Source organism: Hylobates moloch, unplaced genomic scaffold (genome assembly GCF_009828535.3).
Source record: "Hylobates moloch isolate HMO894 unplaced genomic scaffold, HMol_V3 SCAFFOLD_8, whole genome shotgun sequence".
In the NCBI taxonomy this organism is placed as follows: Eukaryota; Metazoa; Chordata; class Mammalia; order Primates; family Hylobatidae; genus Hylobates; species Hylobates moloch.
Window position 1 is genome coordinate 99,632,294 of NW_026652283.1, and position 27,666 is coordinate 99,659,959.

The 27,666-nt window shown below is 37.1% G+C and overlaps 1 protein-coding gene across 5 annotated transcripts in view; it reads right to left on the reverse strand.

Moving 5' to 3' along the window:
• The window catches only part of RBMS3 (RNA binding motif single stranded interacting protein 3), a 1,191,227-nt gene that overhangs the window by 228,674 nt on the left and 934,887 nt on the right, over nt 1–27,666 (reverse strand). For all 5 annotated transcript variants that reach the window (XM_032162240.2, XM_058442835.1, XM_058442834.1 and 2 more), the window contains one exon: nt 9,344–9,423. In XM_032162240.2, coding sequence (XP_032018131.1) covers nt 9,344–9,423 — 80 coding nt within the window. The remainder of the gene's footprint in view (nt 1–9,343; nt 9,424–27,666) is intronic.

Below are 27,666 nucleotides of genomic sequence, written 5' to 3' on the forward strand. Positions count from 1 at the left end.
TCAGTGAATACAAGTTCTATACTAGTATATTAGTTTTCTGTTGTTGCTAGAACAAATTGTCTAAGACTTAGAGGCATAAAACAACATAAACTTACTATCTCACAGTTCTATAGGTCAGAAGTCTAACAGATCTCACTGGGCTAAAATCAAGGTGTCAGCAAGGCTAAGTTTATTTCTGGAGGCTCTAGGGGGGAAATCCAAGTCTTTGCCTTTTTCAACTTCCAAAGTCTGCCTCCTGTCTTCAAGGCCAGCAATGTTGGGTTAATTCTTTGCACACTGCATCACTCTGACCTCCTCTTCTACCATCCTCCTCCACTTTTGAGGATGCTTCTAATTACACTGGGCCCACCCAGATAAACCATGCTAATTGTTATGGATTGGATTTGTGTCTCCACCCAAATTGTAATCCTCAGTGTTGGAGGAGGGGCCTAGTGGGAGGTGACTGGATCGTGGGGGCAGATTTCCTCCCTGCTATTCTCGTGATAATGAGTTCTCACAAGATCTGGTTGTCGAAAAGTGTGTAGCACCTCCTCCTTCACTCTCTTCCTCCCGCGCCAGCCATATAGGTCATGCCTGCTTCCCCTTTACATTCTGCCCTGATGTAAGTTTCCTGAGTCTTCTCCAGCCACACTCCTGGTTCCTGTGGAACCAGGAGCCAACTAAACTTCTCTTTTTTATAAATTACCCAGCCTCAGGTAGTTCTTTATATCAATGCGAGAATAAACTAATACAATAATTTTCCTATTTTAGGGTCAGTTTATTAGCAACCTTAATTCCAGCTGCAACCTTAATTTTTGCTGTAACCTTAATTACTCTTTTTCATGTAACCTAACATATTTACAGGTTCTGGGGATTAGGAGTTACAGATCTTTAGAGGACCGTTATTCTGTCTACCACAACTAGGTATTTGCTTATTTATTTAACAAATGATATTTGTATTGTTCTGTGCCAGGATTTGGGCTAGATGTTTGGAATAAACAGTAAGGTGCAGTCCTTGTTTTCAAAGGGTTTGAATTGCTTAAGGAAGATGGGAGAGATAAACATCAAAGTTCTTTCTCAGAAAAACCTACAATCTAATGGGACAAATGAATCTTCATAAGCATGCCAATTTCCTATGAAAGATTTATTTTTTGTACTGAAAAATAACTAAAATACTACTCAAATAATTGATTCATCATTCAGGGCTGAAAGACGTAAGAAATCAGAGGAGGCAGCTAATAAGATAAACACATAATGGCTAGTTCAGAGCTTGCCTACTGTTTTCATTCACATTTCTCTTAAAATATTTTCTTACGTTTTGCAGACTTTTCATTCTAAAAATTAGATAATAAATAATGAGGCGTATGTATAGCAGGCTTTTTGATGGTTACAAGGAGAGAGTGGCAAGTATTTAATTCAGAATACTATCCATTCATACAAAAATTGGTTAGAATGTGTTCTTAAATCAATCCTATTAAATGAGATTCTAGATTCTGAAATGCACTAAGAACTTAATTATTCAATTTGGTTTCCTTGGCTTGTGTGTTAATTGGTCTTAAGCCACTCAATCCTCAGCTTGCTAATAGGACTCATCCGGACAGACACTAAATGGTTTAGCTACTCATTAGTGATGCTGACAGAAGGCAAAGCCCAACATGGTCTTAGAAGCAAAATTAGTGTTTTATTATTTATTTTGTAAGTTTTTACATGAAATTTTCAGTTTAGAAATTCGTGCAGACCTGAATGGAGTCAGTATTTTAGAAATAAGTTATGAAGGTGGTTCATAATTTTGGAGATGTGTAGAAAACCTCATCCCTTTTCTCTATCCCATGAAATTACAACTACTTTAATCAATCAAATTCTGGAACCAAATGGAAACTCCAGAGACATTATGCTGCTACTTATTGGTGCTTTATATATAACTATAGAAAAAATATGGTTAAGAAAGCATTAACCATATCTTATTGATTAAAAATTATAGAGTATGTTATATCATATAATATTATAAGAGAAATAATACATTAATGTGGTACTTTCTCTAGGCAGAAATGAGCAACAATATTATGCCAAAAGGGATATAATATAGACTGGAAATTCTCTTTTTTGTTTTTTCTCAAGACATTTATCGTTTTACGTGAAGAAGTGGCAGAGGGAGCAAAAGTGCTGCATAATCATTGTGCTTAACTAGCTCCAGTGGCAACAAGTTTAGAGACATTATTCCAGTATAATTAGGCAAGACCATTTGCCATGCCAGAAAACAGAATTCATCATTGCACTGTTCAAGAATGAGTTCTTTAAAGAAACTACAATTAGGTCTTCAGCATACACCTTGAAAAGCAGTCTTAGAAAAATTAGGCTTTCCAAAATGTAACTGAAATTTTTCTCAAATAAGTTTCTTATTCTTACAAACATTTTTCTCTCTCTCACTCTTGCTTTCTTTCTCTCTCTATTTAGATATGGAAATATTTTTAATTAAAACATTTAAAGATATTTTAAGATTTTCCTCAATGTTTTCCCCCAAATTGGTTGCATGCTTGTTTACCCAGAGCTGTGCATCCTCCCCATACCTTCAGAAAGTTCATTAAAAGCAAATATATGTATGGTTGTCATTCAATTCATGAAACTATACAACTCCAAAGAGTATTTAGTGAGTATTTACAGAGCTAAGCATACAGCCCTTGAGCTACAAAAAATGAAAAAATACTCTGGTTTGGAAAATTCAAAATCAGATAAATTAAGGAAGAAAACAACCCTCTTTGTCACTATTCACTTAACCTGCTCCTACCAAGATTAGAACTTCAAGAGGCAATCAAGGCAAGTGTGACATTAAGTAATAAAATTTAAGGTAATAGTGAAAGACCTTCCAACCTTCTAATCGTAAGCCTCCAGCTGCTTGACTAAAGATCTTTTTCACTTGACTTCAGCCAGCTGTAGGCATTCACACATTGGATGTCATATTCGATGTCCACCTCTACATTTATCCAAGACCAAAACCTCAAAAAATATCTTCTGTTTGATAATTTTCTATGCCCGCACCTCACCTTCACTTTACTGGCTTTATGGCTTCCCTAAATTTTTCCATTTTTATCAGCCATCTAACTCTTTATGTCCTCAGTTGTTCTCAAGTTGGCCATGCCACCATTCTTCTCTTTTTCTTGTCCTTCTTGTCTTTTTCCATACCTCTCTTGCTAAATTTCAACCCTGGCTTGCTACCTGACTACTACTTCTAATGTTCACCTTCATTAACCCTGCTATGTGATTTATAATCTCTGCTCTCTAAAAAAACAAAAAGTCATAAAAACAGTATATTTGGGCCATGAAATTCACTTTAATACTTCAGTGAAGTGAACACCTTCGTTTATAGCCAAAGATTTTGAATCAAAAAGTAGTTCCCTAACACAATTTCTAGAACCCCCAACTTGAATTTGACTTGCCCTAAAATCAGAGCAAGGGACAAGGTAGTTTAATTGGGAGCTGATGTCAGGAAGCTGATATGATAGAAAAGGAAAAGACAGGGAAGGGGGAAAATGCTAATAAAGGAAACCTCATTGAGCTTGTGACCACTGTAGATAACCTCTCAAGGAACCCCGTAGAATGTGACTCAGAATTATCCTTCCAAAGGATGAGAGACCCAATGTTATCTTCTGGCTCCTATACCTTGTTGATTGAAGGCTATCCCAGGGGGTGATAATTCCCCCAAAGTTTGTAGAAGACATTTGGCTGTCTCATTGAGCAAGCTTTTACAGATTTTGTCCTGAGGTGGAAAAGTGAAGACACTAGGTGGATACATGAGGTAAGATGTTTCTAGGTTGCATCTCACATGCAGCTGAAATCACAGGTGGGTAGAGTAGATGTAGCCCTGTCAAAAAGCTCATTTCAATTATTTCTATTCTTTTGAAGACGAAATTTTTCCTCCTCTGATTAGCTTCTCATACAAAGATTTAGAAATTTAATCACCTCTTCTTTCTGTCTTATATATCTAATCAGTTGCCAGCACATAGCTTTTTTACCTTCACAATATCAGATGTGGCTCCATAGAAAGGTTGAAAACTGATTGACCAAATCAAATTCTATAGAACTCACATACATTCTCAGACTCCCTTGACCGTGATGTTGTCCAACTGCTCTGTGAAGTCCACTAATAATATTTTAAAGGTGTTTTCTTCATCACGAAGCAACAAAGTATGTCTGATACGTAGAAATAATCTGAAGACATCACCAACATTAAGAACGCAAACATTTTTCTAGTGAAAAATCTAAAATGATACCCAATTGGGGATTACATTGTTCACAAAGTATGTTATACAAATGATGCTTTAGTTTCACAAAGATGAAACATTTGGAGAGAAGCAATGCTCCACCTGAGCAGAACAATCAAGACATATTTTTTGCCCAACTATACACCACAGCATTTTTTATTTGTTATCTCTTCTCAGCTATAGTTGTATTTGTGGACTTAATAGACTGTTACTATTGAGCAAACACAGATCGCAAGGCTCTGCAACATTTCCCACTGATAAAAATTTGTAAATCTATTGCTTAAATATTCTGATTTTTGAATCACATAAGATAAATCTAAGATAAATTGCATTTAAATATGTTGTCGATATTTTACTCTGGCAGGAATGTTTATACAAATATTTGTGTTCATCATTTAAAAAATCATTTCGTAAATATTTTTCCTTGCTTGCTCCCATAAAGTATTCATATACATACATAGTCATACACATTGTTATTTACATCAACACACAACATTAAAATTACTATGTCAAAGCATCGAAAAGCCCCATGCTTTATTTATTAGAAAAATATTATTCCTCTGATACATAACTATTTGTGCAAAGTTCTGTCAGTCACAAGAGTTGTTAAATTTTAAAAGATCCCATAATGTGCCAGGCTTTCTCTCGAATTTTCCTTACTTCTTAGAGTTCAATTAAGATTAGAAACAATTATGTAAAGAGTAAGGAAAGCATACCAGAAGTTAGTTATTCCATTTTGTTCTGAAAAGACTGCTCCACTGAGAGGAGCACGTGCTTACAGGAAAAAAAAATGTCTAGTTTGGGAGCAAAACATGATTTATTTTTTTACAAACCAGCCTGCATGTTCTGTTCATCAATACATGTCCCTACATGTGAAAACCTTTTCCGCATGGTGTATCATTTTGCTCTGGGGGCGCTTTGAAAGTGAGCCTTTTAAGTCCATGCCCCACAGATCCCTGAAGTGTCTGGGAACTAACCCTTTGCTTTTGCCAGAGGTTTGAAAATGGAACACTTTGGGGCTATACAACATTGCTGTGCAATTCATTATGGGACAAAGAAATGTCTGGGGTTAGGCAGGCAAGCAACTAATGATCCTTCATTTTGTCCAGAAAAACATCAAGATCGATATGTAGGACATGCAACATTTATGGAATGCTGTATTTTCTTTTCCCTCTAGGGAAGGGAGAAAACGCTGAATGATCTCTTTCTGCTGATGGCTACAACACTCAAATGACTGACACTGTTTAACACATGCTTTTGGTCTCTCCTTCTCATCTGCTAGCAGCGATACACATGACTGATCTTTGTTAACTTCCTGTATCTAGTACTCAATAATTTGATTTTGGGCATGTATATTTAGCTTCATTGATCCAGGCAACCAAAATCTGGGGATAACATTATAATCTAAAATGAACAGAGGTAGTTCTGGGATATGCTAAAAGACATCAATCATCCATGATGTATTCATTTAAAAAAAGATCTTTTATGAATAAATAGGAGGAGCCCAGTGAAATAAAACATGTTCCAAAAAGATATCTGTAAAGTTCTCTTCCAACTCACTTATCTGTCAGGAATTAGAACCCAATACCTACGTGAATCATATTAAATTAGCAAATTATTCCAACAATGGCTCAAATCGAAATGGGGCAGCAACATAAATGTGGTCAGTGTTACATGTCCTTGCAAATTTCCTTAACTATGACATTTTTAGAATTTGAAATTCAGAGCAATGTCAACATTTTAGGTTGAAATAGATTTTTTCCTTGTTCTTTTATAGAAATGACATAGTAGGGGACTTGGAAACTAGATGATCATCTCAGGAAAATAATTAGCTTTGCATCTCCTTTAAGAATAATTGTCATTGTCAACAGTGACAGAAACCGAATGCCATTATATTTGCCCAATAACACAGGCACATTTTCCCCACACTGTCCCTAAACAGAGAGATAGACAGCATGAATATGGCACCAATTGCTCTGTACTTGCTTAGAGTTGCATTAAATGTAGGCGACATAGTTTGGCTGTGTCCCCACCCAAATCTCATCTTGAATTCCCATGTGTTGTGGGAGGGACCCAGTGGGAGAAAATTGAATCATGGGTGCAGGTCTTTCCCGTGCTGTTCTTGTGACTGTGAATAAGTCTCATGAGATCTGATGGTTTTAAAATGGGGAGTTTGCCTGCACAAGCTCTCTGCTCTTGTCTGCCGTCATAGGAGACATGCCTTTCACCTTCCACCATGATTGTGAGGCCTCCTCAGCCACGTGGAACTGTAAGTCCAATAAATCTCTTTCTTTTGTAAATTGCCCAGTCTTGGATGTGTCTTTATCAGCAGCATGAAAACAAACTAATACAATAGGGCCCTAGTATGAGAAGAAGATGATTGACATAATATTCAATCTTTCGACAGCTTTCTTAAGACCCGAGGATCTCAGGTCATCATTATTGGATCACTGTGAGTCCCTCATCTACAAGACCTTAAAGCAATGTATTTAAACAATCAATGTGCAGTTCTATGAAACCACAAACTTCTGAATTCAAATATGTCAAATCTTGATAAGCCAGAACACTGAGATTTTTCAGATTTTAAAAACTGTATTTTAGTTTTTAGTGGGTTACACTAATTATAGTTGAGTATATTCAAAAGCAAAGACACACTCTCTAAAGTAATAAAAAAGATTAGGAAATTGGCCACTTAAAAAAAGTAAGAATATCTGATGCCATAGCTCATAGTGATATCCTACTCCCTGTCTTAAATATGGAATCAAATATTGGTTAAGACATACATTTCTGAAAGTAAGACTTCAGCTATTTCCAGGTAATAAGTAATGAGGACCAATAAAGGCAGACAGCATATACCGAAATTGTAATTATGCCTGTCATGACTTAGTAATTATACTCAACAAGGGCAAATTACTACTTTACCTTGCAAAATACCCATATGTTGTATTATATCCTCTTTTCTTCCACACCTAATTTAAGTATCAAAGATTAAATGTCTTTACTTAGCATTTGAAGCCTTTATTCAACTCTAAATTTCAAAGTAATTTATAAATAAGCAGATTCAAGCACTGATGATGATCAATATTGTATATTTAGTTCTATTATGATGAGTGGAAATCTCAGAAGCATACAGTTATCTCTCCTAAGAGTTTTATAACTGAACATAATTATTTTGTCTTTCTTGTTCCCAGGAGATAAAAATGAGTGAGAAAACTCATAACCAAGTTCCTGCTATTCACGATGTTTCCATTGGGTGTAGCTATGATATTAGATAGGTTAATATCACAGCCTGCATATTCTGGAAGGATGCCCAGACATTTGGGGATTTGTAGTGACTTTCTTTGTCTTCAGCATTAAATTGTATTAGTCAGCAATATGTTCATTGGGGAAAACCAAATAAAATACTTTCAAATCAGTCAGGGCAAGAAGGCTTTCAATACGTCTTTTTGACATACCAATTTTTTGAACAAATCAAAAAATTGAGACTTGTGCTAAAACTTGAATCATTCATAATTTCTACAGAGTGTGCTCATTTTTATTTTTATATAATTATATAATTTACACCTAGTTTGAACAACTTCTATATAGATAGGTATCTGTTGGATAAAATAGGACAAATAAGAGGAAAGTCCACAAACAATGCAACTCCTTTACTCGATGACGGGTTTGAGTAAAGTGTCTTAAAATGTCTGTTTATACAAAAAAAAAAAAAGTATTTCTGCTAAAATGCAAGGGCAGCTAACATGCTGAGATGAAAACTGCTAACTCTTTTCTTAACAACACCATATGTCTCCAATTGGATCATAATGCAGTCAGTTCCCAAGGGAACGTTACACATGGAAGCTAACCAAATCAAGGCACAGTCTTCACTGTATGTTGACTCACTGATTAGCCAGCAATCAGCTACTTTAGATTTTCAGATTATGAAAGTGTCTGTCTGAAGGGTCTTTCTGCATTCTTGACATCCTCCTTAAAAAAAGCAAGTCATTACAAAACCCTCCACAAAAATATTTCTCTTTTTGTATATGTTTCTTCTTATCTATAAACTGAATATATTTTAAGAAACTAAAATGCTCAACCTCTGAACTCTCTGATTGGTTTTAAATAGTAGATGCATTATACAGCTAACACTATTGAAATCAAGCTTAAAAAGATGAAAGTCACATATTGTAAGATGGAAGAAGTCACCTTAGTCTCCTCTGAAAATAACTGTATATAAAAGACCAACAAATAAACCAACCTGCCTTATTCAGATGCATCTTTATGTGATTTTTCTTAGTTTAATACTTCATTCCATTGTTAATTTTTTATATTGGAATTATATTTAAAACTTTACTTAGTTAATAGTAAAACCTTCCACATACACTACTACCTCAAGTTCTGGCATTTGTAGCTCTGATACACATAATAAATCCAATTATTTCATGTTTAATGCAATTCTTACTAGCATAAAGTTAGAACACTTTATAATGTGTATAAAACCTTAGGAATTTTGCCTTGGGAAGTGTGAAATGCCCTGGGATAGTCCAGATTGGGGCTTCTCAAACTAGCTCTGATAAATGGACAGTATTTTCTAAAATTTCCGCTTTGTCAGTAACTGATATTTTTGTAAAAGAAAATTATGCACTCAGATTTCATGACATCATCAAATAGCTATACTCATTTCTAAATGCTTTCTCTCGGTTTCTGTGCTTTTCCTGTCGTGGACTGGTAAGAAATGTTTCAGGGCTGGCATCGATTTGTGGGATTCATTGTGAATATCATTGTTTGGATATTTTGTAACTTAGAAATTGGAATTTTAATATTAATAATGAGTCATAAACTTCTATCACTTCCGGCACATCATTCTTTAACTATTCTTTGCTATGGTTTTCTTCTAATCCACTTTAGAAAGTTAGCAGCAGAGATTCAAAAAGCCAAAGGAGAATTACCAAAAAGCTTTTGAGAAAGATGAGTTGCTACACAGTATTATTTAAAAATACACATTAATAAAAGCAAACCCCCCAACTCTGCAGTGATCAACAAGGGCTTTACCATGTACTTATTCTAATAAGAGCAATTTAAGCCTCGGCATCATTTAGTCACTTATTAGTGACATTTCTTACCTGGGATGCCTGGTGGTGTTTTCAGATATTTTCCATTAAAATGTTGAATTACCACTTCACATTTTTCAGTAGACTCCATTCTGGAAAAAAAGGTAAACCAGAGGTCATATAGGGTTGTCAAGAAAAATAAACTTAAGAAGTAAAGGAAAACAAGAAAGCCATAGAAATACTTGATTTGAGAAATGTACCCTAAGTGCCAACTTTTGTCATGACCACGATGACCAGATTGATAAGAGAACATCACAAACTCATTAATGCTGAGAAAGTATTATTCACTCTTTGAAAGGTGTCTATGTGGAGGGCTCTGTTCTGAGCACTCATTCAGAGGAAACCCTGAGGCATTATCTTAATTCACTCAGCAATATTTGGCAATTGAAAGTGTTCAACAAATGTCTGTTGAATAATGAATTAGCAAACCTGATGGGTAAGTCTTGTTATTGTCATTCATATCAATAAGGGCACTGAGGCTTAGACAGATAAACTACCTTTCCAATAAGAGGTAAAGTCAGGATTTGAACTGACACCTGTGCAACAGTAAAGCCTGTGCTATAGCTACTAAGCTATACTGCTGATGGATTCCACAAAAGAGGTTGACAAGATGTGTTTTATTTGAACAGCTTGCAGCCTAAAGGACTGATTGGTATAGTAATGTAGTCATCAGCATTATGACATTTTTATTGAAAAGCCACTTTATGTAAGACATCCAAAGAGTTAGGTGGGGTCCTACATGTTGAAGGAAGGTATAGATACACAAACCTTAGATTCTATACTTTCTCAATATTGAATTTTGGACAATATCCTATTTTTTCATACTATCTTATCAATATTCCTAAACTGGTATTCTTGTGCCAAATTTTGGCATCTCACATACAACCTAAAGCATGAACATTTTGAGCCATACCAACATAATTTAAATTTTGGCAATGTTACCATATCTTAAGTATAGTAATATTTGTAGCATTTTCCAAATAATGAATAATATCTGGCCTTTATTATTTTATAAAATTGGATGGGGAGGATAATAATTAAGGATTAATTCTGATAAAAGGAAACTAAGTCTTCCAAAGAATATACTAGAGGCAAAAATAAATTTAAGAAACAGCACACATACACATGAAAGAACGTGTATGAAATGTGTAAAATGTGTTCAAAAGGCAAAGTATAATTTTGGATTTTCTGCTGTTATTAGTATGAGCTTTCTTGGAATGGTGCCCATCAACTCAAGCTGTAAAACTTTCCTACATCTAAATTTTATGTGTATTTCAGGACCATATTACATGGCCATATTACAGGACCATATTACATGGCAAAGGAAAAAAGATATGAAAAAATTATGTTAACAAATGTCAAGTAAGTTATACATATTTATTACAGCTATAAGAATTCAAATGTGAGAGGAATCCCAGAAGTGAGAGAAATGCTGAGAGGAGGCACAGAATCTAGGAAAGGCTTTTGGAGAAGTAATTAGGGCAGGGGGCTGAGCTGGGCAGCTTGGAGGGTGAGCATCCTTATTACAATGTGGTAGAGAGAGCAAGCATGTGGCTCAGTGGAAGGTTTTGCCCGGGAAATTCTTAAAAGTTAACTGAGAGAGGAAGTCAGGGCATCTGTATCACCTGTTTAACAAGTTTGAAGATGATATCAGGAACGAGTTCCATTTTTGAGCTATAATTTTCTGACAAAGTTTCGTTTTCAGATGTTCATTTCTATGAAGCATGGGATGAGTGTGCATCTTTCTTTATTGATGGTTATGACAAATCTCTACCGCCCAGCAGGGCTGAATTTACAGGAATGAGGCCTATGTCTTCACACAGAGCCCCACACTTAGAACAACCCTGCACTTGGTTTAAAGTTCTGCTGTTGCCACCTTGAACTTCTTAACAGTGTTTTAACAGAGGGATCTGCATTGTCATATTTCACCCTAATTGAAGTAGCTGATCGTGCTATGACAAGAGAGTGTGGGAAACTAACAACATTAACGGTCAGTATGGATATCATCCGGCAGCCCAATGGATCCACATAAGTATTATTTTGAAAAAAAAAATCTTTAGAATGAATCAATTTGATGTCCAAATAAAAACTATGCAATTTTAATAGATAAAAATAAAAACAAAAACAGCATTTTGTTTACTAGTCACTCACAAGTTCCCCTATATCAGAAGATGTTTGGATAAGAAAGACAAGAGGAATCTTTCCTCATTCTAAATATTTAGGAAGAGCTAAGTACAATTTTCCTAACTCTTTCAAGTTTCCTTTCCAGTGGAACATTTTACTGTAAGTCTTTCAATTTTTTTATCTTTTTTTTTTTTAAGTAGAAAACTTCCATTTCCAGGAAGAAAAGAATTCTAACTCTGTTCTTTCTCTCTTCCCACAGGATGCACTATTGTCTCTTAGGGAAAATAACCTTCCCTCCTAGCAGAGACATGAATGGGAGAGGAAATGTAAGCCCTTAATTACTACAGATGTTACTTTATGGAATTTTTATTCCAGGAGAGCTACAGAATGCAAAGTTTATGCCTCAGAGCCCCCTCCCTATTCAGTCTCTCTCTGGGTACTCATCTGGATAAAAGGCAGTTAAGAATCTAAAGCTTGCTTGCAAGAGTCTTACAAATCAAATCCTTTCTCTTTGTCTTAAAATGGCATGGAATTATAAATGAAGACTAATACTAGGGGTGTGTGTGTGTGTGTGTGTGTGTGTGTGTGTGTTTATTCTACATAATACATTTTAGGGAATAGAGAGGAAGCTAAAAAAGAAAATCAAGTGGCTAACCCACTCCACCCACTTAAAATATTTTTGTTCTTGTTTGAAAGCCTCAAGTCCTCCCTTCTGTATTCTAAGTATGATTGTCTTTTCTTAACACTGTTTTACAGCCATATCAAGCTGGATGGGGGCTGTTTCTATGAACACAAAGACAGCAGCGTAGATTGTTCACTTTGGGTTCATTCAGATTTAACTAAGTGAATGTCTGCTGTGAGCCTTTAGAGACTCCCGTCTCTGAAAGAATAAATGCAATAAAAGTCTGTTTTCTGTAGCTGCCGGCGCTTAGTGTCAAACCATGTTATGCTGCACCACCCAGCAGTGACAATTCCATTTTAATACACGGGGCACATTTTAACAAGGCAAAGCACTCCCAGCAAAGATGGCAATATAGGAGCTGCCAAGGGGAAAAGGCTCAGTGTTCCTCATGCATTTTATGTGGAAGCAGAACAAAAGTGAGACTGAGACCCAGAAAGCTCTGGGGGGGGAGGAAAGAGACTATATTTGAATAGCTATCTTAGGAAGAATGTGCCCATTTTCTTCTCAAGTTTCACAATTAACCTCTCTGAAATGCCAGCTCAAGCTATCTGGAATCTGGCACACGCTTCAGTTGAAACTGACACTAGCATTATCAAGTGAGTCTGAAAAGACAGCACGCCAGACACAGCTGCCTTTATATGTCCCTTTCAGATGGGCCACTGAATCACTACAACTGCATCTATTCTTCCTAGGCGGTACCTGAAACCCCTTGCGTCCCTCAGAACAGCTTGAGTGCCAGGCCAACCATTCACCTGACAATACATTAATTAGGATCTTACAAGGCTCTAATCATTGTACAAAGCTTCAGGGTTTTCTGTTAGGTCTGATGTTTAAATATAAATACACATTAAACGTTCTGTTTGACATTCTTTCTTGTCTCAGTACCTAGGAATCTGGCTTCAGTTATTTGAAACACACGACAGAATTGTGCTTCTTCTTCTTCCTTTTTTTTTTTTTCAAACAGCTACTAAGAGGAGCTAGCTTAACAGCCAATACAATTCCCACAGGCAAATTACATCAGATGAGAGGCTGATCCAATATTAGTAGAATGTTCTGGATCAGACTTAACATGCAGAGGTAGAAATGTACTTTGCAAAACCATTTGCAGCCTACCTTTGTCACCTCCACAGAGAATCACACAGTTTATGGTCTTAAAGCAATAAGCATTATTAACCGTGTATTTAAAACAAATCCATCCTGTCATTTATTATGGTTAATTAGAGGTTTCCAGTATTGTGAAATGTTTGTGGTTTTGCAGTCACAGGTCCTGTACAAATTATTGGCAACTTAGAGTATCTAACGTTGTAAGCCAGTCATTCTCATTTCTGGAAAGATTTACGTATGCACAGGGTCAACATTAAAATATTTTTTAAAGTACTACACTGTGCACTCCTTCTGACATTTCAAAAACAAATTATGTCATTTCCTTCTTAATCCATTGTAATGGAAGGAATAAAATAGTGAGTCCCAGAAACAAAGAAGAATGAATGCGATGAATTTTCTTCTCAGTTTTTGCAATTTGTTTTCTTCCTGCCAGGCACCTGACATTCTTAGGATACAAGTGTCTTAAGTACCAAACAGTGAAGCCGAGAGGCTTCCCTTACACGCCCTTTTGTAGAAACTAGAAATTTTGAGGTATCTTGCTCAGCATTACAACACATTCCTCTTAGGAAATGAAACTGTGGATGACAATATTTGACTAATGAAAACACATTCCAGAGTTTGAGGATCACATAATTTCAAGACTGGAAATGGCCTCAGATAGCAACTTCTATATTGTACAGATGAAGCAAGTAACACTAGAAGACTGTGATTGGCTTCCCTAAAATCTAGTTAGTGGACGAGCCTGGAATAGAACTGTTGTCTCATGACCTTCAATTGAGACTATTTATTTGGAAGAGATGCAGCTCCATTGCTGGCCTCATGTCATCCCTCCTGATTTTCTCTACTGACTGATGTACTTCAATCTGTTCAAGAGTAGGATGGGTCCTGCTAGCTCCACTCTACCCAGCCACTATTACTTCAAGAAGTTGTTTTCAAAAATGGAATATAACCTGATACAAGATGTCAAGGGTGATTCACCTCTGTGGTATTCTCTCCCAAAACCCATAAAAACTAGGGGTCCTATCATAAGAAAAACAGCTGACAAACTCAGATCTAGAGACATTCAGAATACCTGGCCAGTACTACTCAAACAAACAAACGAAGTCTAAGAAATTATCACAGATCAGAGCAGGCCGATGAGACAGGACGACTAAACGCAATATGGTAACTGGACTGGATCCTGGAACAGAAAGAGAATGTTAATAAAAAAGTTGGGAAAATCCAAATAGAGTCTGGAGTTTAGTTAATAGTAATATGCCAATGTCAGTTTCTTAATTTTGACAAATGTGCCATGGTAATTTAAGGTGTTAATGGGGGAAACTGGGTGTGCAGTATATAGAAAATCTATATTATCATTATGGCTTCTATGTGAAGGTAAACTTATTCCAAAATAAGAAGCTTTTAAAATCATTGTACATTAAAATTATCAGAAAACTACTTTCAAAAATACCAATCTCTGGGGCCCAGCCCCGGAGATTCTGACTTAATTGTTTTGGCATGAGGCCCAGGCACAAAGATTTCAGAGCTACCCAGGTGATTTCGGTGTGCAGCCAGGGTTGAAAACTCCTGTTCCGAAGTTCTGTGTCAGGTATGTGAGATTAGAAACCATGGGCCAAACCCAGTCTACAGGTATGTTTTATTTGGACTGCAAAGAGATTTTGGAAATTTTGAAATGGTTGTCAACATTTGAAACTTGGGAGATTTCACACGAAAATTGAAATTTACAATTCCTTTTAACAGATGGGACAGTTTAACCCACGCTTTCTGCAGGGCAACTATGACATAATAAAAAATATCTTTAGTCTTTTTCTCAGGTTGCTGACACACAGCTTCTAAACCCCTTGGAATTTCCTGAGTGATAGAGGTATGTTTTGTTATTCAGAATAGACTATTTTTAACCACATCTGAGTTTATGCTAATGAGGTCACTCAGGTAGCTTCAGGATGGGGACTGGTCACCAGAAAGACTAAGACTTGATTAGTGGGTTAGAACTTTCATCTCCACCCTCTCTGACTTCCAAGAACTGGAGAGGGGCTGGAGATTGAGCTCAAACACCAAGGGCCAATGATTTAATTAATCAAACCCAGAGGTTTCACCTAATGAAACCTATATAAAAATCCCTAAACAACAAGGTTCAGGAAATTTTCAGGTTGGTCAAGACATTGATATATGCCAGGAGGGTAGTGAGCCCAGAGAGGCTACAGAAGCTACACACCCCTTCCCTGATACTTGGCCATCTGCATTTCTTTCATTTGAGTTGTATCCTTTATAATAAACTGATAAACATAAAGTGCTTTGAGAGTCATTTTAGTGAGTTACTAAACCTGAATTGGGGAGTTGTGGGTACTCCCACATTTTGTAGTTGCTGGGAAGAAATGTGGGTAGCTTGGTCATATGGTTTTGCTGTGTCCCCATCCAAATCACATCTTGAATTGTAGCTCCTATAATTCTCAGGTGCCATGGGAGGGACCTGGTGGCAGGTAATTGAATCATGGGGGTGGGATTTTTTTCTGTGCTGTTCTCATGATAGTGAGTAAGTCTCATGAGATCTGATGGTTTCATAAAGGATAGTTCCTTTCATTCGCATCCGTATGAAGAGACCACCAAACAGGCTTTGTGTGAGCAACATGGCTGTTTATTTCACCTGGGTGCAGGTGGGCTGAGTCCAAAAAGAGAGTCAGCAAAGGGTGGTGGATTATCATTAGTTCTTATAGGTTTTGGGATAGGCAGTGGAGTTAGGAGCAATGTTTTGGGGGCAGGGGGTGGATCTCGCAAAGTACATTCTCAGGGGTAGGGAGAATTACAAAGAACCTTCTTAAGGGTGGGGGAGATTACAAAGTACCTTCTTAAGGGTGGGGGAGATTACAAAGTACATTGATCAGTTAGGATGAGGCAGAAACAAATCACAATGGTGGAATGTCATCAGTTAAGGCTATTTTTACTTCTTTTGTGGATTTTCAGTTACTTCAGGCCATCTGGATGTATACGTGCAAGTCACAGGGGATGTGGTGGCTTGGCTTGGGCTCAGAGGCCAGAGAGTTCCCCTGCACACACTGTCTTGCCTGCCACCATGTAAGACATGCCTTTGCTCCCCCTTTGCCTTCCACTATGATTGTGAGGCCTCACCAGCCATTGTGGAACTGTGAGTCCATGAAGCCTCTTTTTCTTTATAAATTACTCAGTCTCAGGTATTTCTTCAGAGCAGTATGAGAATGGACTATACACCTGGGCAGTCCATTTGCAGCTGGTGTGGAACTGAGCCCTTACACCTGTGGAGTCTGATGATGAACAGGTAGTTTGTGTCAAAACTGAGTTAAATTGTAGGACATCCAATTGATGTCAGAGAATTAGAGAATCAATATGCAAAAATAAGGTATTTGATGTCAGAAAAACCCACACATTTGGTGTCAGAAAAAGAGACATCACAGCAACCATGGAACAGAGTAAAAGAGTAGTTTTGTTCTTTAAACGAAGCCACTTTGCCATTATTCCTACCAAGCTGTATCAATTGCCAATCCTAAGGCAAAATAGTAGGTGCTATTTATCACTGAACTTGCATTCTTTCTTTATTTTTAATAGTTAGGAGAAAAGAAAAATTATTTAACTTAATTTATACAAGGATAGCGGTGTATTTCTGCTTACCCTTTCCTAAATGTCCTCTCTGTCTTGCTCTACGCTCCAAGGAAGTAACCCTTAAATCGACTGTGTAATCTTAGTTCTTTTGTTTCCTGGTTTTCCATTGGGTTCTGCCTATGGAAGCTTGAAAGAAAGAACTTCAAAAGGCAAGAGTAGAGAGAAATCTGAGTGGTTTTCCCTCTTTGTCTCCCTGCTTTGGCATCTCTGTCTAGCAGGGGTTGCATCTCTCCCTGTCTATAGTCCTTCCAAGCAGGCCCTCCTCTGAGGCTCTGGCTCTCACTGAACTCTGGAAACACCCCTCTGGTTGCTCCTTGAGCTCTCAGGGTGGTAAAGATTTCCCTCTGTTGCTCCTCTCTGGGAGCATCAACGTCTCTTTGCCTTTACCTCAGTTCCCTTAACACTGCTTCTGTAAATGTTTTGTAAATACTCCTTAATTTTCTTCAGTAGAATCATCTGGAGTGAAACTCTGCTTCTGGCCAGCATCTTGATGCCTACGCCATAAAGCTATCAACAGCAGAGGAGTAAAAAAATTATCCCAAAGACTGTGTGTTTCAAGAAGCATGTAAGAAATAAAGTTTGCCTTATACTCCATCTAGAAACTACTTCTTTCACTTGGATTACCTGATTATCCCCAGTTGGGACAATCATCTATCTACTCATATAGATGCATAATTATCTACATATATTTTTTTTAGCCAGACCAATGTTTCTGGAAGGAATTTTCATAAAGAAATGGCAGAAAATTAAACTTAAATAAATAATCTGAGATAAAGTGAAAATCAAGTATAAGTGTAGAAAAGTCATACCATTAATGACTCTGGAATACATTACCACTTTAATCAATCTCCTAGCTACAGCCATATTTCATTCCTAGATATTATTGAGAAAAGAAAAATAGCTCAGATCAGGCTCAACTATGTGAGATATGCAACATTTATCAGGCCCAGAGAGACTTAAGTACAGGGCTTCAGTCTTGGCTGTCTCTCCCCTGAGTACCCATGCCTGGGGGCAATTGTTTAAGGCATTTTGTTCCTGACCAGCTTTCTCACTCATTATCTTCATATTCCTAGCACTTTTGACACAAAGAGCAATGAATAACCAATTAATAGCTTATGTTATTTTAACAAAATTCTTGATAAACAACTTCTCTTCTTTATTCCTTTAAAGACCCACTTGTAACTATTGCCAATTGGACCGTATATTCAGGGCAACATGAATCTAGGCTCCTGGGTGGCCATCTTCAAGCTCTGAGCTCAAATAATCTCTGTACTTATGTTATTTAAGGTTGACATTTTGGTGACTCAGATGGGACCTGAAGCAGACTTTCAGTGATCTCTCTCTTCAGTGCTTTACTGACAGCTGGAGCCCTGATATGAGCATAACTTTCATTCATCTGACCTCACTGGAGTCAACGGAGGTCATTCAACTGGGTAAGCCCTCCTCAGATTTGAATGCTCCATTCTTGGTCGAAGATTCAGACCAATTCACTTACCGAAACTGCACACATTCCTGCCTCAACATGGTTGGAATTGAAGCCCTACTGTAAGATAGGAGTTCCATTTGTTATTCTCTAGAGTTTCTGCTGATTGCAGATTTGTGACTTTGACTTTTTCTTTTTGAGCCAGTGTTATTTTGAATTAATTCTTAGAGTTTTTCCATCTTTTGGCCATGTACAGTGGCTCACGCCTGTGATCCCAGCACTTTGGGAGGCTGAGGCAAGAGGATCACTTGAGGTCAGGAGTTCAGACCAGCCTGTCCAACATGGTGAAACCCTGCCTCTATTTAAAATACAAAAACTAGGCATGGTGGTGGGCGCCTGTAATCTCAGCTACTCGGGAGGCTGAGGCAAGAGAATCCCTTGAACCTGGGAGGCAGAAGTTGCAGTCAGTCAAGATTGTGCCACTGCACTGTAGCCTGGGTGACAGAGTGAGACTCTGTCTCAAAAAAAAAAAAAAAAAGGGGGTTTTCAATCTTTTATCTCATTTAAAATTTTGGTCGGGGAAAAAATAGTTTCTCTCTGAAAAGAAAAAGTGTAATCTTACGGCTTAAGTGAAAAATTTGTAATCTTTAAAATTGGTCAGATTTCACAGCTCTGCTCAATTGACAAATCTAAACATTCTTCTTGGGTGACCAAAATTCCTCTCACTGGGTCTTTTTTATCATTCAAAAAGGAAGTATAATTATGGGCAATCGTACTTCCATAACTAAGTCTAATAATAAAGATTTGCAAGAGCTGTTAGAAGTAGTAACGGATCTCTTTAGCTTTTAGGTTACCAGGGATTACTCTGTACTATGAGACACAACTTGAATTTTGTGTGTGAAATGGCTGCCAAGTCACTGGCAAAAACTGTGGTTTCTGAAGTAGCTGAAATCAGTTGCAGTGAATGATTATAAATGTACGGGGCTACTCATTTTTTCCGGTGTTTAGATAGAAAGACAGGTTTGAACACTTGAAGGTGGAGGAAACACTTCCCCTCAAGGCGTGAAACTCTTCCTGTGGGAGGGTGGTCTGATCACAGAGTGGGCTGATGGGCACTGGTCACCTACTAGTCTTGAGACTACTAGTCTGTAGTGAGGTGCATTGTGGAAACATTGCATACCCCGGTCTTGCGGCATTTCTCTCTTCTGGGAGACCCAGGATTCAATGTAAAAGTGGGATCGTTCAATTTTAAATATCTAGGTGCACTGCCTGCTTTTCACATATGTAAATATTAGTCCCCAAAAACTGCAAATGCTTTCATTTTGCTATTCATTAAAGGGCTCAACCCTGAGGTTAGGAATCTAATCAATACATAAGCTACGTTGAAAATACCAGCTATCTAACTAGATTGGTCTCCAAAATATGACTTTCTGGCATTTAGGTGGCTATTTTGAAACTCTTTGTCAAATAAATTTACATAAATAAAGGAAATCTCCATTTGTAGGAGCATCTGCCTTGCTCTACCTATGCTGCTAGAAACTTTTATGACAGGAAAAACAGTGCCTTAAAGTTTATAAAACCAACCTTAACTTTTAAGATATTTTTACTGGTAATCTTATCTTGACTGGGCCCTTACCTATGCCCTTCTTTGTCTCGGTAAATAAAGGTGTAGAGATCTAAGTTCTGTGCCTTTGGGATGTAAATTTTCACCTAAGAGTCATGTTTTTGCGATTGTAAATTTAGGATAGCCTAGCTAATAATTGTTTAGGGCTTGACAGTCTAAAGAGGAAAGAAACTATTTGCAAACTGGCAACTGGAGAACCTTATAAAGCTATTAATACAAAATTTGCTTCTATGTGTCCTGTATGTCTATATGTTTATATGTGGCATGTGTATGTGACATTTTACTGCCAACATATATGAACAACCTCCAATTAATTGTCTTAAAGAAAATGTAAGTGGTTAAATCAAATATTTTATCAGAAAAATAGAAACTACATACAGACAGGAGGCAGGGAAATACTGGGTGGAAGAGGGTGGTTCCCTGGCAAGGGCTCCACCCTCAAGCCTGGACCCAATGCCCTAAATGAGAACTTCACATCTCTGTTTTCCCACCCAAATGTTGCCTTTTCCAAAACCACCCTGGCCTGCCCCACGCTCCACCCTGTACCCATAAAAACTCCAAGCTCCACTGGCAGGGAAGGAGAAAAGAGGAACCAGCTGGATATCAAAGAGAAGCAGCTTGACTTCAGAGGGATGGCTTGACAGCAGAATTTCATAGAAGTTCTGCCACAGATGGCCCAACTCCAGGGGAAGAGTATCTTCCCACTATATTGCCCTTCCAGCTCCCCTTCCTGCTGAGAACTACTTCCACCACACGATAAAATCCTCTGCATTCACCACCCTCCAAATAGTTCCTGTGACCTCACTCCTCCTGGATGCCGGACAAAAACTGAGGTGAGGAGGAAGAGGCTGTCACGCTAACTCCCCATTGAGCTGTTCAACACTTAAGCCATCCATGGACAACAAAGCTAAAGGACCACACCGTAACACACATCCTCTGGGGCTCCAGGGGTCGTAGGCAACCCCTAGGCGCTGCCATGGGCCTGTACCGTGTTTGTTCCTGCAGGCACCCAAAGGCACTCGCCCCGGCTCCTGCACCAGCTCACCTGTGTGCTAACCCTCCCACGAGGGGTTTGAGTGCTGTGGGCTGCCTAACCGAGCCACCCCTTCATGAGTCCCACAAAGGTACCAAGGGAACTATCCTGTCTCAAAACCCGCTCAAGTGCCTTTTAGTTCACATGATTTGAGTAAATCTTTAAGATTAGTTTAATATTGTTGGTTTAGTGAAAACAGCTGTCTTCTGATCAGGAAAATACCTATGTATTTATCCATAGAATTTTTGCTTAGGTAGTGGCAAAACATTTTAAGCAAGTTGTAGAGGGTTTGTGGAAGATTAATCTTGGGAAAGAAATTTTGTGTGTGTTCAAGTTGTCTAAAATTAGAAATTATTTATATGTTTTTCTAAAAATCGAGCATTAACATCAAAAGCACAGTGATGTAAGGCCACAGTCCGTGCCCCTATGCTGCCACAGGGTTTTCTCAGAATACTGATCATTTTTAATAGAAAATTACAAAAGCTTATAAAAGGTTTATGGAAATCTTATTTTGTGAGGTCAAAGCTGATTGAGATTGGACAGATTTGGTCATAACGTTTTATTAAAATTAGCTTTAGTATTGATAATACACTAAAACTTGGTTTTCTCCTTAGAACAAGAATTTTGTGTATTATTAAGAAGAGATAGTAAAAGATTTGTTTACTTTTTGAGTAAACTGTAAAATAATTAAGTTGCAGGGAGAGTTTCCCTCATGTTGTCTTTATTAGGTCCTTTGATTGGGTATTAAATCTCTTCTCCATCAAATAATAAAAAATTTTGCTTTCTGAAACCTTTGAATTATCATTTTCACAAAATAAATGACTATTATTATGCATTGACTTCTGATTCTATTTGGATCATGTGTTTTAAACATTTTTTAATTTCAATATCAAGTGTTTTAAACCTTTAGTACTTTACATATTTCCAAAAATTAAATTTCAAATTCTAAAATTATCTTTTGATCTGTACTAACCTGGACATAAAAGAGGAACCCCTGGAAGTCCAGGAGAGACATATAATGCTTCTTTGGTACGTTAAAATCATATAGGAAGCATCGTCAAATCAGAAATGCTGTTTATATGGACACACAGAGGGGAACACCACACACTGGGGTCCTTCAGAAGGTGGAAGGTGGGAGGAAGGAGAGGATCAGAAAAATAACTAATGGGTACTAGGCTTAATATATGGGTGATGAAGTAATCTATACAACAAACCCTCATGACACAAGTTTACCTATTAACAAACCTGCACATGTGCCCCTGAACTTAAAATAAAAGTTAGAAAAATACGTTTGAGTTATATTAGTATACATGTATTATTAATGTATTCCAAAATTATATGAGATTCTTAAAATTCAGATATGTCTTGATATATGCTATCAGACAATTATGATTATATTAAATTGTTTTATGCCACAAAATAATTAAATTTCTTGTCAATTGCATCAGCTATAGTCCAAAATTTACTTCTTCTTCAAGGAAATTCATGGAAAAGAATCCCAACAAGAATTCTTGAATAAAGATTTCTGATAACTTTCGAGATCTTACCTTGGACTAAGTAAAATCTTCCAGAACTCTAATTAAAAAGCTGATACATTAATGAAGATTGCTAACTCAACATCAATCAAAAGTTATTTCAATTTACTGAACTAATAGAGGACTAAAATGATTTTTATGACTTTTTTGTTTGCAACATTACTGACTTTTATATTTTGTCTTATTTTCTTTTCAGCTATTCATAGCTTATAGCAACTGGGTAAAGTATACATTTGCAAGCAAAATTGAAACGTTCACTTTTCTCTTTAGCTGATTTCTTCAAAATATGGAAACTAATAATGAGTATTCTCATTTTATGGCAATATAGTTATTTGCATAAGTTCAATAAGAATATGTTTGTTTTTTGGTAACAGGACACATTGAACACTGGTAATTTTACCAAAGTTTTTATTGGAATGGCATATTTTTAGATATGACCAGATTGCTTTGAGGAATTGAAGTCGACTTTAGAAACCCAATAAAAAGCCTCTTGAAAAGACTGGCATGATACATTTTTACATGGTTCTCTTACAAGGTTCCTGACCTTACGATAAGTAAAGAATATCACTTTCTGACAGGCCCAGGAACCTCAAGATATTTTGGGACCTCAAGAAGAGAGGATTTTACCCAATTCATATAGGTATTACAGGCACAACCTGACAGCAAATCCTTGGCTTGTCTTCCTAGCCTCAAGAGGCTTTTAAAAATCTAATTTGAGATTCCTTATGAAAAAGTTCTAGCAAAGCCAACTTAAAGGAGCCTATATGGCCATTCGTTATTCTTGTTCCACTTTATACAAATAATCAGGCCAAGAACACTACTAAAACTTATTTTGCAAATAAATTGATCAGACTAAGAATTATCCTTGGTTTCCATGGGGAACTGGAGAGAGAAAAATCATGTTTCAGAAGAAAACTATAGCACACCTGCTATTAGATTCCAGCACTGACTATTGTTTCTGAGTTTCTATGATTTTCCTATATTTTAGACTAAATCCAGAATTATTTCCTAGCTATGAGTCTCTAAAGGACAGGGGCTTAATTTTCTTCAGGATGTTTTCAGTGGACTCACCAGTGGAACAGGTTTCTTTTTTCATTCTGGAATATGTGTTCTCTTTTTGATTGTAATCCTTATGTGCAATATGTATCTCTCATTGTTTTACTGCTTCTGAGAAAATTAAAGTCATAATATTCTAAAGACCAGGATGATTCAACAAGTGACAACAACTATATAAATAAGTTGACTGAGATTTGGCTAAAGTCTCATTTTTGCCACCCTGTGATACCATTCCAATTCAGCTTTAGGCACACTTAAAATTTCTTACTGAGATGTATTCTCTCCCCTGCCCTTTCCCCACACACCCACCTGGGTGGGACAGGACCATTTGAGAATGAACCTTCCTAATGATGTAGGACTAAGGAGTCAAAATGCTTTTAGTTCATCTACTATGCTTTCTTCAAAACATCTTGATGAAATGGAGGGAAATGAGAAAACTCAGATCAGGCTGAGCTATGTGAGGTATGCAAAATTTATCCAACCCAGAGAGCCATGAGTTTGAGACTTTCAGTTGTGCCCCTCCTCACAGCATCTATGCCCAGGGTAATTTTTTAAAGGCATTTTTGTTCCTAATTAGCTGCCTCTACCATTATCTTCATGTTCTTGGAATCTGTGATACAAAGAACCATGAATAGCCAATCAATAGCTTATATTACTTTAATGTATATTCTTAGTAAAAACTTAAAAACTGCTTCTTTTTTCCTTTCAAGACCCACTTCTGACTACTGCTATTTGGACTGTATATCCAGGGCAACTTGAATCTACTCTCCTGAGTGGCCATCTTCAAGCTCTGAGCTCAAATAAACTCTGTACTTAATCATATTTTCTGAATCTCATTATTTAAGACTGACATTATTACCTATTACACCTCTTTCCCTTACTCAATGTTTCACAATTTTGTTTCCGTTCTATTTCCCAAACATGCCAAACTTGGCCCCACCTTAGATTTTCTACTTCCTTTTCTCTTTGCCAGGATTGTTCTCTTCCCTCCCTACTCCCACTAAGAGATTTTCTTGGCTGGTTCTTTCTGATTTGTATTTTAGGTTCAATGTTCCCTCTGAAGACAGAACATCATTCTCTTACCTCTTGCTTCCTATTGCCCCATACTCTCTATTACACCCCTATGTTTGGGGTGTTTTTGTAATATTTTCATTATCTGATGTTTGATTATTTGTTTATTACATACTTATTGTCATCTCCCTGATAGAGGCAGGAGGCAGACAAATACCTAGGCAGATAGGGAAGGGTCCCTGGTGAAACCTCACCTTCAAGCCTAAAACAGCCTGAAGGCTGAAAGACATGACTGCTGGTTCCAATTGAAACCTGTGACCCAGAGGGACAATTCTACCCCTGTTTGCCCACTCTTTCCCGATTGATTCTTTCTGAATAATGCCTTTTAACCAATCGAATGTTGCCTTTTCCAATACTACCTAGGGCTATACTATCGCACTCTTTGCTGAGAGTTTTCCTTTCACTTAATAAATTCCGCCCTTCTCACCCTTCAATGTATCCATATGCCTAATGTTTCCTGGTCATGAGAAAAGAACCCAGATTTAGCTGAACTAAGGAGCAAAAATCCTGCATCATCCCCAATCCAGTAGAATGTTGGTCTCTAAAAGCAGATTTTTTGTGGGTGTATGTACATCTCTGAATTACTTCGTCTATAGCAATTACTGGAATATTGACCAAGCCAGTATTGGATAATAGTGACCTGACATATATATGTAGATCGATCGATCTATCTATCTATCTATCTATCTATCTATCTATCTATCTATCTATCTATCATCTATCTATCTAGATATATGTCAGGAAAAGAGGCTCGGAGACTTTATATAACTGCCCCGAGAACACAAGTAATAGGTGCAGAACTAAGTATAAGCTAAGTTATTTCAGACCCATGTAGAACCATGTTTATAACCATAGAGATACAGAGAATAAATGTATTGGCCCAATTCACAGAAAGCTGAGAGTGTAGAAAATATACTAAATAAAAGAGGCTCAAATTTGTGGTCCAAACGATATTGGGCTATATTTCCACCTCTTACTTTTCTATTGGCCAGAAGCAGACTAGCTACCTCCAATGTCCCCACTTTTCTGGATGCTCCAATAGTCCTTGACATGCTTTGTGTTTACAGCAGGTACAGGTCAAAGACATGTTACGAGCCCTGAGCATACTGAATGGCCACCAGTTCTAATCTGGAGGTAACAAAGCTCCCCCAATTCCATTTTATATTGGTAAGCGACTTTTCAGAACTCTCTTCCCATTTCACAGAGGGCATTATTTCATATGTGGTCATTTTTATTTTATAATAATAAAGCAATAAAATATATATTGTATCTCCTTCGTCAGATTTTTATAAAGGCATATATACAACAAGACTGGAGTCTCGGAAATTTCAGAATAACAAATTATTTGATGCAATTTATTTGTTTGGTTGGTTCACTGGTTAGTTAGGGTTTTGAAACCCAGGGCTCTGAATATATGAAAAAGAAAATAGAATGTTCAACACTCTCCAGCTGTGATTTTGACTTTCTGATGGTAAGAGAAAGACAAAGAGGCAAGCAGAAGGAACAAGATGAGACACACAAAAGAAGAACAAAGATGAAGAAGCTGCAGGGGGTCCAGGAGTATACTCTCCAGCAGACCACATCTGATGGCAATTAGAAGAAGAATTAAAATTACCAAAAAGAATGAAACATACAACCTTTATTCTCTTCAATCTCAGAAAACACAATTGTAACCTGTTTCTGTACAAACACAGCTGTAGTTTGGAGATTACTAATCACTAAGTTTATACTTTAGAGATTTTCCTTAGTCACTTTTGATTTCCTGGTTCCATGTGTTTAAAATAATAATGGCAAAAGGATTGCCAAAATAGCAAGGGAGAAATTGTTACTGCAGTGATGGATTCAAGACAGATACAGTCAAAACAATATTCCAAACAATTCCAAACAATTTAAAAAAATTTGATAGACTTGATGGGCATTTTAAAGAGTCATATATTTGCCTTCAAATAAAGTATTGTTATTTAACATATTTTTAAAAATTCCTGTATTTTCATATGATTATTCTGTTTCTGTGGTCTCACTATATTTCAGCAGATGGAAGAAGAGAACAAGAAGTATCAGGCAGTAGAAAGTAAATAAATAACATTTTAATAATATTCAAAGTTATTAGTAGAATACACAAAAAAGACCTGCTGTTTATACTGATTGATATTTAATAAGCAGGCTAGTATTTGTATGCCTATAACCATCTTTTTTTTTTTTTTACTTAATGAAAAGAAAGAAAAACTTAAATTATTTATTTAGAAAACTTGCACATTCAGTAGGGAGAGGTAGAACACAGGGCTGCCCATATGTTAGAAGTCATTCAAACAAAGTTCCATGAGAATCAAATTAAGAGTATTGAAGAAGGGCAAAAATTACTACAAAACACAAAGGTCTCTCTGTTCAGCGGTCTCTCACGCTCTTTAGCTCACCAGGGGATAGTAAATGCATTGCTTAAAGAGGTTCTATGTTCCCAGATGTTGAAGCTGGATTAATTGTGAATGCTCCCCCCGCTCCCCCTGTCCCCCACCCATCACTTCCCCACTTTGGGTCATTCTTTACTGGCCTCTCATAACACCCTCTCAATGTGATTTTTGCTGGACAATCAGTCTCATGTTTCTGGGAATGGGAAATGGATAACATGAACACACAGTCACGGTCCTCCAGACTCTGGCTGATTTACGCTCTGATCCTTACCCTCGCAGGCAAGGTACTCTGTTGGCATTCACTAGCTCTGCAGTAGTGGGGCTGTGAGCATTCCCACCATAAACTTCTGTTTTTAGAGGTTTATAAATTGGCTATAAAATGCTGCCTGGAGGGGGGTGGATCTTACACAATTGTTTTAAGTTACAAGAGAGTAAAAACACACACACACACACACACACACACAAAATAAAATAAAATGTCTGTAATTTCAGACATTATCTTGTGCTTCTGGAACTTTGAAAAGCCTGTAATTTTGCTGTCTGTGCGCCCTACTGGCATTCAAATCAATGCTTTGAAGTTCAGCGTTTTAAATATAAAATGAAGATACTCCTTTTACTTTGAAGAGATGGTTATCAAAGAAG